General features: G+C 54.5%; 1 protein-coding gene across 1 annotated transcript; it reads right to left on the bottom strand.

The window, feature by feature from the left end:
- Positions 1-211: 211 nt before the first annotated feature.
- Positions 212-11,119, bottom strand: ADAMTS15 (ADAM metallopeptidase with thrombospondin type 1 motif 15). Its single transcript, XM_054395623.1, has 8 exons — positions 10,199-11,119; positions 5,935-6,067; positions 5,182-5,349; positions 4,508-4,791; positions 3,380-3,557; positions 3,077-3,258; positions 1,844-2,019; positions 212-992 (listed from the first exon to the last, which is right to left on the bottom strand). The coding sequence occupies exons 1-8, from the start codon at positions 11,117-11,119 to the stop codon at positions 212-214; spliced, it is 2,823 nt and encodes a 940-aa protein (XP_054251598.1).
- Positions 11,120-17,059: the final 5,940 nt, after the last annotated feature.

Genomic DNA, 17,059 nt, shown 5'->3' with positions numbered 1-17,059 from the left:
TCCCTTCTTGCTTTTGTTTTGTTTTGGATTTCCCCTCCCACCCCCCACCCCCAATTTCTTTTCTGTGTGTTTGTTTTCCCCGTTTGCTATGTGCTATGGACATCTCCCCCTCTCCCAACGCCTGGCTGCTGCTCAGCCGTATCCAGCCAGAGGAACACCACCGTGCCCTTCCTCTCAGACACCAGCCCACACCCCCTGCCCCGTGACCTGCTCAGCACGGCCTCAAGGTGCAAAAATCCAACTCTTGAGGCTTCCTCCGAAAATTGCAACTCTCCCGGGGCAGCAGGCGCCCGCTGGGCACCGAGCACTTCAGTGCCCGTCTCTTGAAACCCCGACCACAGCTCTTGGAGCAGGAAGACCAAGGTCCAGCTTCCCAGGCCGGGCAGGGCTCCCCGCAGAGCCGGACATCCGCTGGGCGCTCGGTGGCATCGCACTCGGCAGCCGGTTGGCCGTAGGAGTCACGGCAAGCCACAGACCTCTTCTGCAAGCCATCCCCGCAGGTGACGGAGCAAGCCTCCCACCCACCCGCTGCCCACTTGTAGGAGGGCCGCTTGTAGCTGGGCCTGCCACCATCCAAGCGGTTGGACAGGCTGAGGACGCTGTTGTTGAGGTCGGGCGGGGTCTTCCCCTCCTTTTTGTAGGAGGTCTTGTCCTCCTTGCTCTCCTTGGGGAGGTAGAAGGAGTAGCGTACCCGAGGAGGGGTCATCTTCCCCACCGAGAGCACCTCCAAAGTTAGGGGTTCCTGGATGGGTTTGAAGGCTTGGAGGCTCTCGACGGCGGTGCCGGTGCCGCTGTAGCGCAGGACGCTGCCCTTCACCATCAGGTCCCTCTCCACAGCCGAGACGATGAAGTGGCCGTTCAGCAGGTACTTGCCCTGCCCGTTCTTCAGTGCCAGGTAGTTGTCATCACTGATCAGCCCTTTGTAGCCCCGCTGCCTGATGTCAATGTTGGAGGCTCCAGCAGGGATGACCACCACGAAGTTGTAGCCGTGCCTGGAAGAGAAGAGCGGCCAGGGAAGGCTGTCAAGCAGGCAACAGCTCACTGTGATGTGGCCTCAACCTCCTCCTCTCTCTGAGGAGAGACCTCATTGCTCTCTACAGATCCCTGAAAAGAGGTTGGAGTGAGGTGGAGTTGGTCTCTTCTCCCTAGTGTCAGGTGATGGGATGAGAGGAAATGACCTGAAGGGTTAGGTTGGAGATTAGGAAAAACTTCTTTCCTACAAGAGTGGTCAGGCATTGGAACAGGCTGTACAGGGAGGTGGTGGAGTCACCATCCCTGAAGCTGTTCAAGAAACCTGTGGCCATGGCACTCCGGGACATGATTTTGTTGCTAAGGTGGTGTCAGGTTGGACTCAATGATCTTAGAGGGCTTTTCCAACCAAAGCAATGCTATGGTTCTACAGCTACAGCCCTGAGATCCTCCCACCCCTAGAGTTATCTACCTCTTCTCATGAACACCTGATCTAGTGTGAGGTGTCCCTGCCCATGGCATAGGCGTTGGAACTAGATGATCCTTGAGGTCCCTTCCAACCCTAACAATTCTATGATTCTATGATTTTGAATCTTCTCCCTATGCTGAGCATCATCTAGACTGAGACCACCCAGGTGTGAGAAGATTTTTCAGCTCATCTGGCTCAGCACTATGGATGTCATTCCACCAGCAGAGGCCAATGGCATGTTAAATGTGTCCTTCTTCAGAGCACGCCCAGGTCCCCACACAGCGATGGACACTACCTTGCTCAGGATGGACTTAGCCCCCACCACCACCTCCATGACCTTCCTGCATCCACCCCAAAAAGCAGAGCTGGGAGAGCAGGAAGCACACATGGTCACCTAGCACTTACATGGGTTTGGTGAACAAGCCTGAGACCTTCTTGCAACTCTTGTTGTCTCCTCCACAGACACTGCATTTGTCAAACTTCTTCTTGGAGCCCAGCTTCCCATCACAACCTGCTTTGATGCATTTACCCTGGACGCAGACCGAGGTGGAGTCTGGAGAGCAAGGGGTGCCGTCCACCACCTGCATGAGGGGGAGCAGAACAGGCTGTTGTATTTACCTGTGCAACCCAAAACACCTCCCAGCAGCAGCCATCCAACCTAAGGCCACCCAAATCCATCCAGCAGGTCCTGAGGAGATGCTAGCAGGCATTGTGTCACCCTTTGTCTATGGTATGCTTTGCAGTTGAGCTTTTTAGGCTGTGTCTCTTTTCTTCTCCATCTTCATCATTTTCTGCCCTTTCTGTTGCATCAGTGCAAAGGGTCCAGGCTGCACTGAGGACAGAGCTCACACCACCCTGCTCCGTCCCACATCTGAAGAGCACACACATCACTTCTCCAGCACTGGAATTACCATCCCCTATTTCAGGACTATACGCATATCTCAGAGGAGCCTTTACAAACCCAGAGGAAGACCAACCATGGACCAACTCCAGCCCTGAAATTAATCAGTAGAGTTTTACAGGCTGATTCCTTCCACCCTGGCAGATTGTCATCTTCTACAATCTCATCTAACACCAGCCACCTACCAGAGAAGGGGAATTCATTCATTTCCAGGCATGCTGGAGGCATCCAGAGATAGGACAAGAGGAAATGGCCTCTGGACACTGGAACAGGTTGCCCAGGGAAGTGGTAGAAGCCCCATCCTTGGAGGTTTTTAAGGCCAGGCTGGATGTGGCTATGAGCAACCTCATCTAGTGTGAGGAGTCCCTGCCCATGGCAAGGGGGTTGGAACTGGATTATCCTTGAGGTCCCTTCCAACCCTAACAATTCCTTGATTCTATGATAAGTTCCACCAGGGGAGGTTTAGGTTGGATATTAAGAGCAATGCCTTTGAGCTGGAAAAGGGGACATTTAGACTAGAGATTAGGAAGGTCTTGAACACCTCCAGGATGTGGCGGAGTCACCATGCCTGGAGGTGTTCAAGAAAGGTGTGGCCATGGCACTTTGGGCCATGGTTTAGTGGCCATGGTGGTGTTGGGTTGATGGTTGGACTCGATGCTCTTAAAGGCCTCTCCCAACCTTAATGATTCTGTGATCCTACAACCCAGAGGCTGATCCTGGGTGGGGTTCTTACCAACCTTGGGTGCCAGCACGTAGAAGTAGCCAGTGCCATTAGCCCTGCAGATGAGCTTGCATTTATCCCGGGGGGACACGCCGGAGTATTTGGGGACCCAGGAGACGGAGGCGGTGAGGCGGTTGGTGCTGTGGCTGTAACCATTGAAAGCCTCACACTGCTCCTCACGGAAGCTCTTCCCTGGCACTGGGGGGAGGGGGGGAAAAAGCAAAAGAGATGTGTATGGAATTGGGAGGGCAGCCTGCAGCTCCAGCACTGGTTTGATGGGGTCATTATGGGTCATGCACAGAGAGCTGCAGCCCCTCACCTGCAGCAGAGCAGGGCTCCAGGTTGCAGGAGCGGTACTTGACGCGGATGCCCTCGCAGTAGGAACCTCCGTTGGCAGGCACTGGGTTGGTGCACTCCCGCTTGGCCAGCTGCACCCCACCACCACACGTCCTCGAGCACTGCCCGTAGGGTGCCCACTTTGCCCAGCCGCCGTCCACCTGTGGGGATGGGATGGGTTAAGAGCCCCTTCACCACCAGCTGCAATCCCAAGCTGGGGCTCACTGGGCTTGGAGCCATCTCAACACTGCACATTGAAGTGAATGCATTGAATGCTGAGTTCAATTTGGGGTTCCTCACTCCAAGAAGGACACTGAGGTGCTGGAGTGGGTCCAGGGAAGGGAGAAAAGCTGGTGAGAGGTCTGGAGAACAGGGCTGGTGAGGAGCAGCTGAGGGAACTGGGGCTTTTCAGCCTGGAGGAAAGGAGGCTGAGGGGAGACCTCATTGCTCTCTACAACTCCCTGAGAGGGGGTTGGAACCAGGCAGAGGTTGGTCTCTTCTCCCAAACAAACAGTGATAAAACAAGAGGAAACAGCCACAAGTTGTCCCAGGAGAGGTTTAGGAACATGAGGAACAATTTCTTCCCCAGAAGGGTTGTCAAGCCCTGGAATGGGCTTTCCAGAGAACTAGTACAGTCACCATCCCTGGAGGAATTGAAAAACCATGTAAGCCTGGTGCTGATTTAGTAGTCATCTGGCAGTGCTGGGTTAATGGTTGGACTTGATGATCTTAAAGGTCTCTTCCAACCAAAAGGATTCCATGATTCTATTCTGTAAGTCTGTACCTTTGAAAGCAAAACCTCTGTCTCCAAACCTGCCTGTGACAGGGTGGAGCAGAGCAGCAGCATCCCTCCTTAGAGAGTCATGGAATCATTAAGGTTGGAAAAGACTAATATCAACAAGTCCAACAACCAACCCACCACCACCACACCCACTAAACCACATCCCAAAGCACCATGTCTGCATGTTTTTGAACACCTCCAAGGAGGATGCCAGCCCTCGAGAACCTGGCAATGCCCGAGAGACCTGCATCTCTTATCAGCAACTCCCCAGGCAAAACCTCAGGGTGACCTGGTAGGATGTTTTTTGGGGTCTGTGGTGCAGGTACTCACCCTGTACTTGCTGATGTTGTGCCTCTCCACACAAGCACCCTTCAAGCAGAAGCGTCCCTCGCCACAGCTGGTGCCATCTGCCCAGGGGAAGTGGCGAGTCTGGCAGACAATCTGCCCGCGGGCTTTGCCCGTGCACCACAGCTTGGCACAGTACTGCATGTAGGGGCAGGGCTTGGAGCCCACCCCAAAGGCTAGCTCACACTGCTGGTTCAGGCTGTAGCTCGTCCCCGGCAGGTCTTCAGGCAGTGGGATGGGTTTGGCAGGCTGGTCCAGCAAGCAGTCTCCTGAAGGAGAGGGGATGGGGTTGTCTAGTGGGTGCTTGAGGGGTTGTACGGACCAGTGCAAGGAGGGAGAGGTGAGGGATGGATGCTGGTAGTTTGGCCAAAGCTATCCCAGAGGGACCTAGGACACCCTCATGGTCAGCTGCATCCCAGATCCAAGACATTGCATCTCTTGGGGATGCTGGTGCTGGGCAGACATCCAGCACCAAGGAAGCCCATCTGGTGCAGAAACATCACCAAACTCCCCGTTTCCTTCAAATTTTGTTTGCAGGGGGAGGAGAAGAGTTGCTCTACAACCCTTCCTTCTCTCCCAGCAACCAGCCCCAGGGCTGGATCCTGCTCCCACGGGGCAGGGACTCAGGTAAGAGGGTGAGGGGGCACAGGAGGGCTCACCATGGCCACTGTCGAGGAAGTCGGTGATGATGGCAGCACTGCAGGCTGACCAGGGGTTGGCACGGTCGATCTGGATGAGGGTGGGGGACATCATGTGGTTGGTCTTCAGCCGGCCAAAGACCTCTTCACAGGCCTTCACGTTGTCATGGGGCATGTTGAAGACATGACCTGGGAAGAGGGCAAGGGGGAAAAGCATGAGTAACCCCCATTTGGCATGCAAAGTAGGGCCCCCCACAGCTTCTTCCAGTTAGAGAAACTGAGGCACAGAGTGGGGCAGACTCTTCCAAGGACTGCAATGGCTGTGGACATCTGAGGGCACACATGGGGAAAGATGATGCTCATGCATGTCCTGGTTTGGGCTGGAGGCTGGAAGGACACTTCACCACTCACCTGCTTCCCTCCCTCCTCCTCCTCCCACTGACCATCACAAGTGCTTGAAGGCTGGCTTGATGATCTTAGAGGTCTTTCCAGTCTCAATGATTCTATGACTCTAAGTGTCTTTGGAGGTAGGTGTGCCCTCCACCTTATCATTCCATGACTCCTGATTCCTGGAAACCCACCTGAGGTAGCAACCCCAACAGCAGAGCCTTTTGCTTTCTCAGCAGCTCCTTCCCACCCAGCTCTGGTGTCCCAAGGTGGAATTTCCCCATCACCCAGTTATTGCCTCTTCTGGATGCTGAAACCAGGGTTATACTGGCCCTTGGCAGCTCCTGGCATTCATCCCAAGAGGAAGAGGAGCATGAGGAGCCTTACCCAGCTCGTGGGCAGTGGTGAAAGCTGAGGGCAGCCCATCATCCTCGATGACAGAGCAGCTGCGCTTGGGGTCACACATGGTGCCCACATCTGCCATGCCCAGCGTGTCACAGGTGGTGGCACCACACAGGTCCTGCAAGGCATGGGAGACAAGGGAATAAGTCCAGGGCCAGCATGGACATCATGGTTCCTCATCCCCAGTCCATCCCCAGTACCCCACTGGGAGCTGATCCCAGGCTGCTGGAGGGGATGGGGACCACACCAGGCTGCAGAGGCAGGAAACCTCACCCAGACCAAGCTCCAATGTTATGTTTGCCTGGCACCAGGGATGCTTCTGTGCTGGCATCCTCCCATGCCTTCAGCAACATCTTGTCTCACCCAAAAGGCTCCTCCAGCCAGGGTGGAGCTGGTTTTGACATGGAGGAGTCAGCCTGGCTCCCTTCTTCAAGGACTGGACCTAAGGACTGGTGGTTGGGAAGACACCTGGCCTTGGGCTCACAGCTGACCCATTTCTCAACCTCATTCCTCCTTCCTAGGAACAAGGAGATCCTGGACCAGGTCCAGAGCTTCCCAAGGCTAAGGGAAGTGCTCCTGTCCCTCCAAGCCACTTTGCAGCCACTTCAAGGAGCAACCAAGCCCAGATGCTTGAAGGAGGAGCTGGCCTAGCCTTCTACCCTCAACTCAAGAATGACCAGACCCCCTGTAGATGCAGATGATAGGAAGGTTCTCTATAGGTGGATCTTTGTTTCTTCAGGGTCCAAAGGTGCTTGTACAAATAAAAGGCCCATTTGAAGAGCCATCACTGCTGCAGCCTGGTGAGAGCATTGTCCTTAAATACCCTCTTCCCCTGCTGGGGTCTGTGGGTGGCTTGAGAGAGCTGGAGCATCATCTCCATCCCTTGGTGTTGTCCCAGCTGGTCTGGGAGCTGCCGGGGAGGCTGTGTAGGAGGCAGGGAGCTGATTTCCACATGAAAAGAAAACGTAAGGGGCTGGCTGGGCGCTCCCCTGCTATAAATAAATGTGATTCATGCTTGGTGCTCGCCCAGCCAGAGCTCTTGGGTTGCTCGAAGTCTCGCCTGAGCTGCTCTGCCAACATTTCCAGCGAGGTTTCCAAGCCCAAGGCATTCCCGGCGCAGGCAGGTTCAGCCGTGGGTAAATAATAGTCCTGATGACTTCAGAGAGCCCCAGCCAGGGCTGAGATGGCTTTAGCAGGAGATTTGTGGCTACAAAGTCTGGAGGCACAGACGGGACCATGATCTCTGGAGAGGTGAGGTAGAGAAATGCCTGGGTCTGGGCTGGCTGGTGGAAAATCCCTCCACGCAACTCCTGTCACAACCAGGTTGGGCTCTCCACTCTGCAATGGTTTTCCTGGCTGGTTGGAACCCCTTCACATCTCTGATCCCACCATACAGCAATGCTGGCAGGGACAAATAGGTGGCAGCCCAGCATCCCAGGTGGCAATGCCACCCCTGGTGAGCGTGGGGTGACTGAATAGCGCTGGCAAGCCCAGGCACAGCGTCCCCTGTCCCAAAGTGCCACCAAGAGCCAGTGCCCCTCACCACATTGAGCTAACCCATGGATGCCACTTGCCAACGCTGCCCTGTCCATGCCCTCTCCTGGGGCAAGTGAAGGTGGGTCACAGGGTGGGAGGACAGAATATCTGGGGGAAGACACAGCCACTCACAGCTCCCTGCTCCCTGCTCTTTGAAGAGCTGCTGCTTCCTTGCTGGCGTAGAGAGCGTCTGGCTGCCAGCCCAACACCTGCACTGACACACTGACCCACTTCTGCTCTGAACCTTGCCTGCCCCGGGTTGCATGGAGGAACAGCTCCTAATGGGTTTTTCCCTCACCCACCAGCCACAGCCTCCCAAGGACAGCCCTCTTCAGAAGGCTGGGCTCTAGTGAGAAGTCCTGGCTCCCCAAAACCACCTCCCCCAGCCTTGTTGGGGGTCCAGCCTGCTCAAAAGGAGAGACAATGTGAGGATGGAGCTACAGAAGAGAGGAGGGAGAAATGCAAGGGGTTTAAGGTGGGAAAGCAGCATGTAAAGGGCCAGCTCTGCCTTTGCATGGCTCTCACCATCACTGATCTCCCCTGCTGCCACCCCAAATACAGGGAGGACACTCAGTACCCCAAGGGGCTACAAGCAACCTGCTAGATGGACCATCAGGACTCTTTTGCCAGCCTGACCTTCATCCATGACAATTCTAAGGCTTTTCTTCATCCCCTTGTGAACTTCTCAAGAGCTTCTGCAGATCAGCTGGATGGGACCTTTGTTGCTAGTGCATTAATTCACCTACTCAGAGACCAGGCATAAGCACTCTTCCTACCACAGAAGCTTCCCATCTCTGCCTGCAGCCAGATGTTCCTTGATGTGGTGTCCCCTTGGTTATATGACAGGCCAAAGATGTTCAGCAAAGCTTTGCTGGTGGGACATCAGGGTTCAGGATGGGAAGCGTGGCCAAGCCCTTGGCTGTGGTGTGCAATGTGATTCCCAAGAGGCAGGAGTGTGGCTGAAGGATGGATGCTCTGCAGGACCCTCCAACAAGCACCAGCTCAGGCAGGAAGGTGAAGCCTGAGCAGGATCGAGCTCCTCAAAGGCAAATCCTGAATCCAGCACAGCCAACACTGGGATGGAGCAAAGCTGGGTGGGAGAGGACAGCCCCATCCATCAGCAACTCGTTGACACAACAGGGAAGCTGCCTATCATCCGGGCTGGAGATGAAATTTAAGTCGGGGGCTTATGTAACAGCTTTTTGGCAGGGAGATAAGCTCGGAGGTGTCAGGGGACCACAGATGGATGCACTCAAGGAAGGCAGATGTCTCCTCAACTGTGTGCCTCTGCACTGAGCTTGCCTTGGGATTTCAGGAATGGATGGGTTAGCAATGTATAAAAAATGCAGCTCTGCGAAGCGCTGGGACCAGCCCCGTCCCACCTGTGGCTCCGGTGACCTCACCAGGTTTCCACCAGAGATGGAGCTGGCTCATCCCCACGGGGATGTCAGCAGCTCCTCTTTGCAAGCAGGAGCTGCTCCAGCAGGCTGGGATTCAACCCTTCCTGTGCTCCAGCAGGATTTACAGATGGCTAGAGGACATGGACCCTGCCTGGGGTGTGGGGGGACACGGAGGATGGGTGGGATGGAGTCTCAGATGTCCTGCACAGCATCATTCCTGCTCCAGGCCATCATCAGCCCATGCTGACTCCAGGCAGCTGGATGCTATATCCTTCCTACCTCCAAATGCTCAACCTGGAAAGATGTTTTGGGAATGGTCTCCCTGCTGTTGAAGGGAGTTCCCAACCTGTCTCTAATCCAGACATCTTGGCAGGGACAGGGGAAGGAGCAAATGCAAGCTGGACTTGCTGGCTAAGCCTTCTATGTCCAATATGAACTGTGACCATCACCTTCAAGCCAGGCTCATCCTTCTCCCCTCCTATTAACAGTTTGGAGGGTTCAGGCTGTAACACCCCCCCAGCCATGTCAGTGCTGAGACAGGACCACAGGGAAGCAGTGTCACCACTTTGGTGTCACCTGCCTTATCAGAGTGGGAGGATGGAGAAGCTCATCCTGAGGCAACAATCACCCCGTGTCTCACATAGGTCTTTCCTTTGACATCTTGGCAAAGGCCAGGGGCAGTCATGGGGAAGACTCTCTTCTCTCCCCCCCAAAAAAGGGCTGCAAGTGTTGGCTGCATCTCCAGAGCTGTTCTTCCAGCCCTGAACTGGCTCCACACCGAGCAGCCAGCATGCAGAGGAGAGGTCCAGGTTCTCAGGAGGACCTCACGCATGAGTCAGAGGAAGCAGGGAGAGGTTTCTTTTCTTGGCAGGTGGCACTGGGAGCTCTTCCCAGATGGGGAGGGGGAACTGGGGCCCTATTTCTTCTTCTGGGCTCAGACCCCACTTTTTGGGGTGTGCCAGAGATCTTGGGCACTGGCTGCTGAGGCTCTTGCCAGGGGGCAGTGGATGGAGCAGCAGGATTCAGTCCATGGGGACAACCTGCCTTTGAACACTTCCTGGCCTTTCTCAACCTCCCTGGCAGGACTTTCTCTTAGCTCCTACCCAGAGGACAAGTACAGGCTCAAACAAGCTTGCTCCACACTCGTGCTCCCCCCACCCCAACATCTGAGGGTGGAGGGTCCCTTGGGAAAGGGGGGTCAACCACAAACACAGCCTCCTCCAGCGCACACCAGAGGTGACATACAAGTGTCAGGGGCCCCCAGCATGGTGCAGGACTCCTTGAAACGTGGGATGACCTGAAGGAGCACCCACCTGCTTGGTGAAGAGGATGGCGGTGTCCCAGTACTCAGGGTGCTTGTCGCTGACCTTGTTCCACTTCTTCTGCCAGGCGCAGAAGTTGCGGAGGGTGAGGGCAGCATTGCCGCTGACCTTGGGCCCCTTGTCATCCTGCCCGATGAGGAGGAACTTCACCACGGAGATCTGGATGGGGTTCCGGATGCTGGGATGCTTGTAGAGCCGGGCGGCTGTGGCCATCAGGGTCAGCAGGTAGTGCTGGAGGTCATCCCCGTGGAACTTCACCATCGACTCGTCGGCCACCACCAAGGTCTCCACGTAACGAGGGACCGAGGCAAAGCGTTTGGCCCGACCCCCTTTCCCCCCTCCACGTCCCCGGTACTTGTCCAACGCCTGCAGCACCCCGGGGGTGAGCCCGGAACCCACGGCGCACCGGGAAGCTCCGGCCCCGGCGGGGCGAGCGGGGCTGCGGCGCTGGAGGCGATGGACACCCCCGGCCGCCCCCCCCAGCAAAGGGCTGATGATGTATTCGGCTCCGCGGTAACCGAATGCCCCCCGGAGCCCCCCGCAAAGGCTGAGGGCGGCGAAAGATTCCCGGTCGGCGTTGACATCCCCCGAGTAGAAACAGTGGCGGAGGTTAGGGAGGGGGCGGGAGGCACCGGGCGCGCCCCCCAGGTGCTGGGCGGCGAAGGCGGGAGCGATGAAATGGGCGTCGGGGGAGAGATGGAGGTAAAAATCCTCCCCGAAAGCTGAAAGCTGAAAAACCACCGCTTGTTCTCCCCGGGGGGGTTCGGAAGACCCCCTCCTGAAGTAAGAGCGGCCGTTGATATCGGGGTCCAGGCGGACGGGGGTGACCAGCTGAGTGTCCACCTCGGGCCCCCCCGAGGGCAGGCTCAGCCCCGGGGAGCCCAACAGCAGCAGCGGCAGCAGAGGCAGCATCGTCCCGGCGAGCTCAGGCCGGCGGCATCGGGCTTGGGGTTTTTTTTGGGAGGGGGGAGGTGGAGGAGGAGGAAGGGGGGAAAGAAAGCAAGAAACCCCCCCTTCCTCCCTCCCTCCTCCTCCTCCTCTTCCCAACACTCGGCTGGAGGGGAGCGGAGCGGCCGTGCGAGCCGCCTGCCCCGCCGCTACCTGCCTTATGGGGCGTTTCGGGCTTAAGTACGGCGGGATCGGGAGCGGGGGGAGCGAGGGAGGAGGAGGAGGGATTGGGGGGGGCGGGGGGAGAGAGGGAGGAAGCGGGGCGCGGTTTGGCCCTGCCGCAGCCACTCCGGTGCGGGGGGCCGGGAGCAGAGGAGAGGGGCCGGGAGAGCTGCGCTCCGCCCGGGGCTGCAGCCGCAGCCTTCCCTGGACGGGATCGGCACTCAGATGGGCCGGTGCGGGGTGGGACCCTCATCTCTTGCAGCAGAGACAGGTACCTGCAGCTCCCCCGATGATGGTCACTTCTACTGAGCTCCGTCTCCCTTCTCTCCGGTCCCCCAAGGAGGGTTCCTGGTCCCCAAGGATGCTCCTCGGTCCCCCAAGGATGCTCCTCGGTCCTCCAAGGATGGTCCCCGGTTCCTTAAGGATGCTCATAGTCCCCTAACGATGCTCCCCGGTGCCCCAGGAATGGTTCCTGGTACTCTAAGGATGCTCCCCCATCCCCCAAGGATGGTCCCTGGTCCCCCAGGGATGCTCCCCGGTTCCCCAGGGATGTTCTCCAGTTGTTCTCTGGTCCTGCTCTAAGCAGAGGGGGAGGTTAAAGCTCTGTGACTCCCCTCGAGAGTAGGGTGTCTGGTTGGGGCAGGGCTGTGCAGTGAAGATGGAAGGTCCTCACCGGTGTTTGGGGCATTTCAGCAGAGTAGGGGAATGTGCTGTTTGGCAGCTGAGGGTTTAGCCCTCAGACTTCTTCAGGGAGAGATATTAACACAGTTTTCACAGCCCAGATGAGTAGGTCTCCCTCCAGACACCTTCAGAGCTACCACCCTAACTGCCTCCCCTTCTGTCCCTCCAGACCAAGGGTACCCTGGCACTTTTCTCCCCAAGGGACCAGCTTTTGATACATCCCTCACTTAGTGGCTCCATCCAAGGGACAAAGGGCTGATTTCCACTGCTGGCATGAGCTCAGCCTCCCTGCATCCCCAGGGCCACCAAAGGGAGCCACTTTGGTAAGTGTTAATACCCAAAGTGTCCCCTCCCCTGAGACCCCAGGACACACCATATGGAGTATATAGGAATGTCCCCATGTCCATCAAGCACACTTGGGCCCAGGAAGGATGCTGAGGTAACTGATGCTGTTGGGAGACAGAAAGGGCTCATCACAAGTGGTGCTTTTTGGAGCAGAACTGCTGAAAGGAGAGTGATGGAGAGTCCTCAGTGACTGTCTGTGCCTGAGGAACAGGTTTATTGACAGCAATAAGCATCCCAACATCAGAATGGGCTGCACAGGAGGTGCCCAGTGGTCTTTTTCCTCTGCAGCAGCTCCATTTCCACACAAACTGGTTTTGTGCCCAGAGGAAAGGATGGAGCCATCCTTTCTTTACTGCTCCCAGGCACTCAAGGGCTGCATGTCCTCCCAACCCATGCTCCTTTCCTGCACTCCAGGTTTGTTTCATAGCCAGGCTGGTTTTGCTGTGATTTTAAGGCCATACGAAGAACTTAAGAAATTGTGCATCAATGAAATCTAAGCCAAGGCTGTTGCTCAAGATGCAGAACCCATGGCCTGCAGCCTGGCTCCATAGTTTGCTCCATCATGTGTCTTGCAGCTGACCTTGTGGCCCAAAATAATCATCTGACTATGCTGGGCTCAGTGAATCAGGGATTTTGTCTGCTGGCCAAAGGGCAACATGAGGAGGGATGCTGATAGGACCCCAAAGAAAAACAGGCAGTGCAGGAGGTAGAGGTGCAAAGGGAGAAGGACACAACCTTGAGCACCCTGAGGTGCCAGGAGGGAATTTCTCCTTCCCATGGCATTGCCTCTTCAACAGGATGACTTTATCCTGGAGGCCATAGCACCATCCAGGGTGGCACATGGAAAGTGGCACCTGAGGACATTTTGGGAGGGAAGTTTATTTTTGAAGCTGTGCTGGGTTCCTGAGTGGGAGAGGGAGAGTTTTGTGCTTCTTCTCATCCCCACCTCTGCTCTAGTCACTCTTTGTGGCTTCATGTTTAAGGACAGTAAGTTCTTTTTCCCTTCCTTCCTGAGGTGCAGATAGGGAAGGTCCCTGCATGCACCGTGAGAGCTCCAGGTACCCCAGCCTAGAGGTCATCAAGTCAAAGTTAGTCACTGCTGTTCTGGGAGCAGAGGATGAGTCAAACCAAACTGGCAGAACTTTATCTTCAGCCTGCAGAACATCTGATTGCCTCCTGATGGGGAAAGGCAGGCAGAGAATGAGAGTGTTTGGGCTCTGCCTGTGCTGAGCCACTGGGTTCTACTGGACTCACTCTGTTCCATGACATTGTGCCAGCATCTTTGGGGTTGAAGTGAAGGGAAGGTTCACCTGGCCTCTCTCCCACAGCCTTATCCTCACTCTTGCCCTGAGCAGATGGGAATCACCCACCCAAAGACAGAGGGCAAGCCCAATCATCTGCTGCCTTCTTCCTGCCCATATTGAGTAGAAAATCTTCTGGGTCTATGGACCATATATTGTCCTGAGGGCTCACTGTGTCCAGGCAGCTCCAGGGGCTACTGATGTGTCTCAGAGCACTCCAGATAAGCAGACAAGGATGTTTTTATTTTCCTTTTCCTCTGGCTCAAGGACATGATATGATTTTCCCAGTCCCCATCACTAGAGAGGACCCAGACAAAGCCCTTGAGCAGTCCCAGAGTTGTGGGGTCTGCTTGGCACATTTAAATCTCCAGTGACACATCCCTCTGGAACCAAGATAGGCAGAGGGGAATATCTCTGCTGTGTCTCCTGCCCACATGAAGGGATGAATTATGGTGATTGGCCATGACTGGAGGGTGAGGACCAGGAGAGAGCAGGCAGGTCCCTTCTTTGGGGACCTCCCAATGGTTCTTGCACCTCACAGTCTTTTACATCTGCAGGAAGGAGCTGATGCAAGACAAGACCTTGGTCTCACTCTGTATCTTTCCAAGTGTTTGAGGCTGAATCTGCTTTCTCTTCACACATTGGGGTTTGTCTGGATTTAATGGAAATGTTCTGCATACAGGAGACCCAAAGGAGAATACATGGAAAGCAGAGAATGGAGATGGAAGATGCCTGTGGACCTCACCACACAGCTATGGATGATAAAGTGTGTAAAGTAAATTCAGCTCCTACTCTGATTTTTTGCCTAGAAACCCCCTCAAGTTAAATCTCATCTCACCCAGGGTCGATCTATAGCTCATCATGATCTTGAAACATCATCATGAGCTGATCTGCAGTGTGGACTCTCCTTCTCCCATCTTCCTCCTCCTTCATCCCCAGTGGAAAGTGATGCTGAGTTATCTTCTGGGATTTTTTTTTCCATCATTGTGATGCCAAAGGTGTGAACTTGGGGACAAAAGAGGGGAGGAAAAAACATCCCCAAACCCCACATATCTCCTGGATGTTTGAGTTCACAAGAGAAAGAGTTTTAAAGAGACCATCTAATAGCTCCACATCAGAGATAAATGTTGTAGGCAGGGAAAAGCCAGCACTGCAAGCCCTTCACTTGTCTTCAGCTGAAAGGTTGGCAGATCAGAGGCCTGGGCTCTCACCCAAAAGTTCAGGCTGTGCTCTCCCAGCTCCCCACCACATGGGCAGGAGGAAGGATCCTCTCCAGGGACTGAAGATGAGTCAAAGTGAGTTAAGAGGCTTTCCAGGAAAGAAAAGTTTGGAGAAAGAAAACTGGCTGGGTCTAGATAGGGTCAGTGGTGGAATCCTGACCACATGGAGGTCTTTGTAACCTAAAAGCTGCCCATCCCTAGTCCAGGAAGATGCTGAATGTAATTAGATGTATCATGGCTCAGATGATAGCATCTGGAGATGGACAGCAGGATCTGCCTTGGGTTTCTTGTAGCTCCTCTATGAAACAGGGGTGGCAGCAGTACTTTACATGAGAGGAGAGGAAATATGCTTTAAAGACCTTCAAGCACATGTCCACATGCAACACCATGAAAAGCAAATCAGCCTGCTCCTTCCATGCACAGGCCACACAGGAGAAGGATCTCTGTCTCTTGTCTCATTGCTCCTTGAGCAGGAGCATCTCTGCTGCATGGTCCCATGTTGCAGTGTCACCTCTGGCACCTGCAGAGCTTTGATGTGGGAAAGCCACAAATATCATAAAGCTCAGTTTTTTCCTGATTTCCACCCAGTTTTGCAGGTCCTGGTGTTGCTGATAGTTCTTACACCTAGAAAGCACCAACAATGCTCCCCCTGTCTTCACACCCTGTGATGGTTCAGGCTCTTCCCTGTTTAAAGGAAGTTTCCCCAGGGTGTTTTCAAACAGCAAGTGGAAATTCAGAGAAGCTAGAAGAAGATCACACATATCCCCCCAAAAAAACTATCCCCCATGTTTCTTAGCATTCCTACACATTTCTTAGCATTCCTGGAGAGTGATAACCCAGGACTCTATATTGTACCTACCTGCTTGAGGCAGGACCCGTCCTTCAGTCATTAGCTTAATGAGCTGCTCAGGGAGGAATACTTGAGGCAAAGCTGCATGAAAGCCCCAAGCTGGGCAAAGGGTGAAGCTGCAGAGCTGGGTGAGCTCAAAAAGGTTGTCCAAATGATGCACATCTGGAATAAACCCGGGAGGATGGAGCCTCATGAGATGGATACTGAGGGTGTTCATCACTCAGGCAAGACATTATGAGGTTCATTCGTTTTTTTTGTCAGCTCATAAACCATGTGAGGGTGGAAGAGGGAGAGGATTCAGATGTGGGTGTTGTGTTGGCTGGTTTTTTTGTAGTTTGGGTTTGTCTTGGTGTGTTTTTTTTTTTCTAGAGAAGTGTTTTTTTATTATAACTTGCAATATTTCTTTTGATTTGGCTTGTTGTTTTGATGTAACAGGTTGGAATGGACCTCAAGGATCATCTAGTCCAAACCTTTTATGATTATTTATGGGCTGGTTCATGGGAAAAGCAGCCCTAGGACAGGCTTAGAGGTTTCAAACTTGTCTCAGATTTGAAGGAATTTAACCCTAGGTCAGACACAGCTCTGCAAAGGGAAGGGCCAGGAGATCATTGGAGGATTTTGCTAATGGTCTCAGGATACCTTGCAAGCCTCAAGAGCCAGCTGAGAAGTGGAGAAGCAGCTCCCCAGGGAGTATAAAACCTGGGAGGAGGCTGCAGTGCTGGAAATAGGATCGAGCCTTTGATTTTGGACAGCCATAAACCTGCTTCCCTTAGATCCACACCTGCACACCCCTGGAGCTGCAACCCCAGCCTGAAGCACGGCTGCCCTCCTGTGACAAGGTCTTGCTCTGCACTTCAAGGCAGGAAATGTCTCTAAATCAGTGGGTGGCATCAGAAACCAAAACGCAATTAAAAATGGGGAAGAAATATGCCTGAAGATGGGTTAGAAATCAGAGGCAGGAGCCTTCCAGTTCAAATGATGTCAAGTCATGACCACAGCCCTTTGCTCTCAGTGTACCCAGCTTGCCCTGTGTCAGACACCACATTTTTGGAGGTGGCATCATCAGCTGAGAAACCAGGACCCAGCCTGCCTGTTTTGCCCTTTCCTAGACTCTTAAAACTGATTCCCCTTCCTTCCTCCATTTAAGAGACCCAGTAGGAATTATGATCCCTCCCCAGCATCACTTTCACAGCTACTAAACCTCCTGTGCCACCGGGGCATGGGTTCCAGGGATGGGGTGCTGCACTGAGGGGATCAAATATTGCACCAAGGGGAAGACAGAAACATTTGTGACGGGGTGCTGAGGGTTTTGAAGTACCAAACACCAAAGAATCTTCACTTGTAA

The sequence above is a fragment of the Indicator indicator genome, chromosome 34 (assembly GCF_027791375.1).
Source record: "Indicator indicator isolate 239-I01 chromosome 34, UM_Iind_1.1, whole genome shotgun sequence".
NCBI lineage: Eukaryota > Metazoa > Chordata > Aves > Piciformes > Indicatoridae > Indicator > Indicator indicator.
Note: the sequence above shows the minus strand (reverse complement) of the source record. Positions and strands in the feature narration are given on the sequence as shown.

Excerpts from the sequence above, each read along its gene's own strand:
- ADAMTS15 (XM_054395623.1), bottom strand. The coding sequence starts at position 11,119 with ATGCTGCCTCTGCTGCCGCTGCTGCTGTTGGGCTCCCCGGGGCTGAGC. Across the intron at positions 6,068-10,198 it reads CCATCCTCTTCACCAAGCAG|GACCTGTGTGGTGCCACCAC; the intron begins GTGGGTGCTCCT and ends CATGCCTTGCAG. Across the intron at positions 3,558-4,507 it reads ACAACATCAGCAAGTACAGG|GTGGACGGCGGCTGGGCAAA; the intron begins GTGAGTACCTGC and ends CCATCCCCACAG.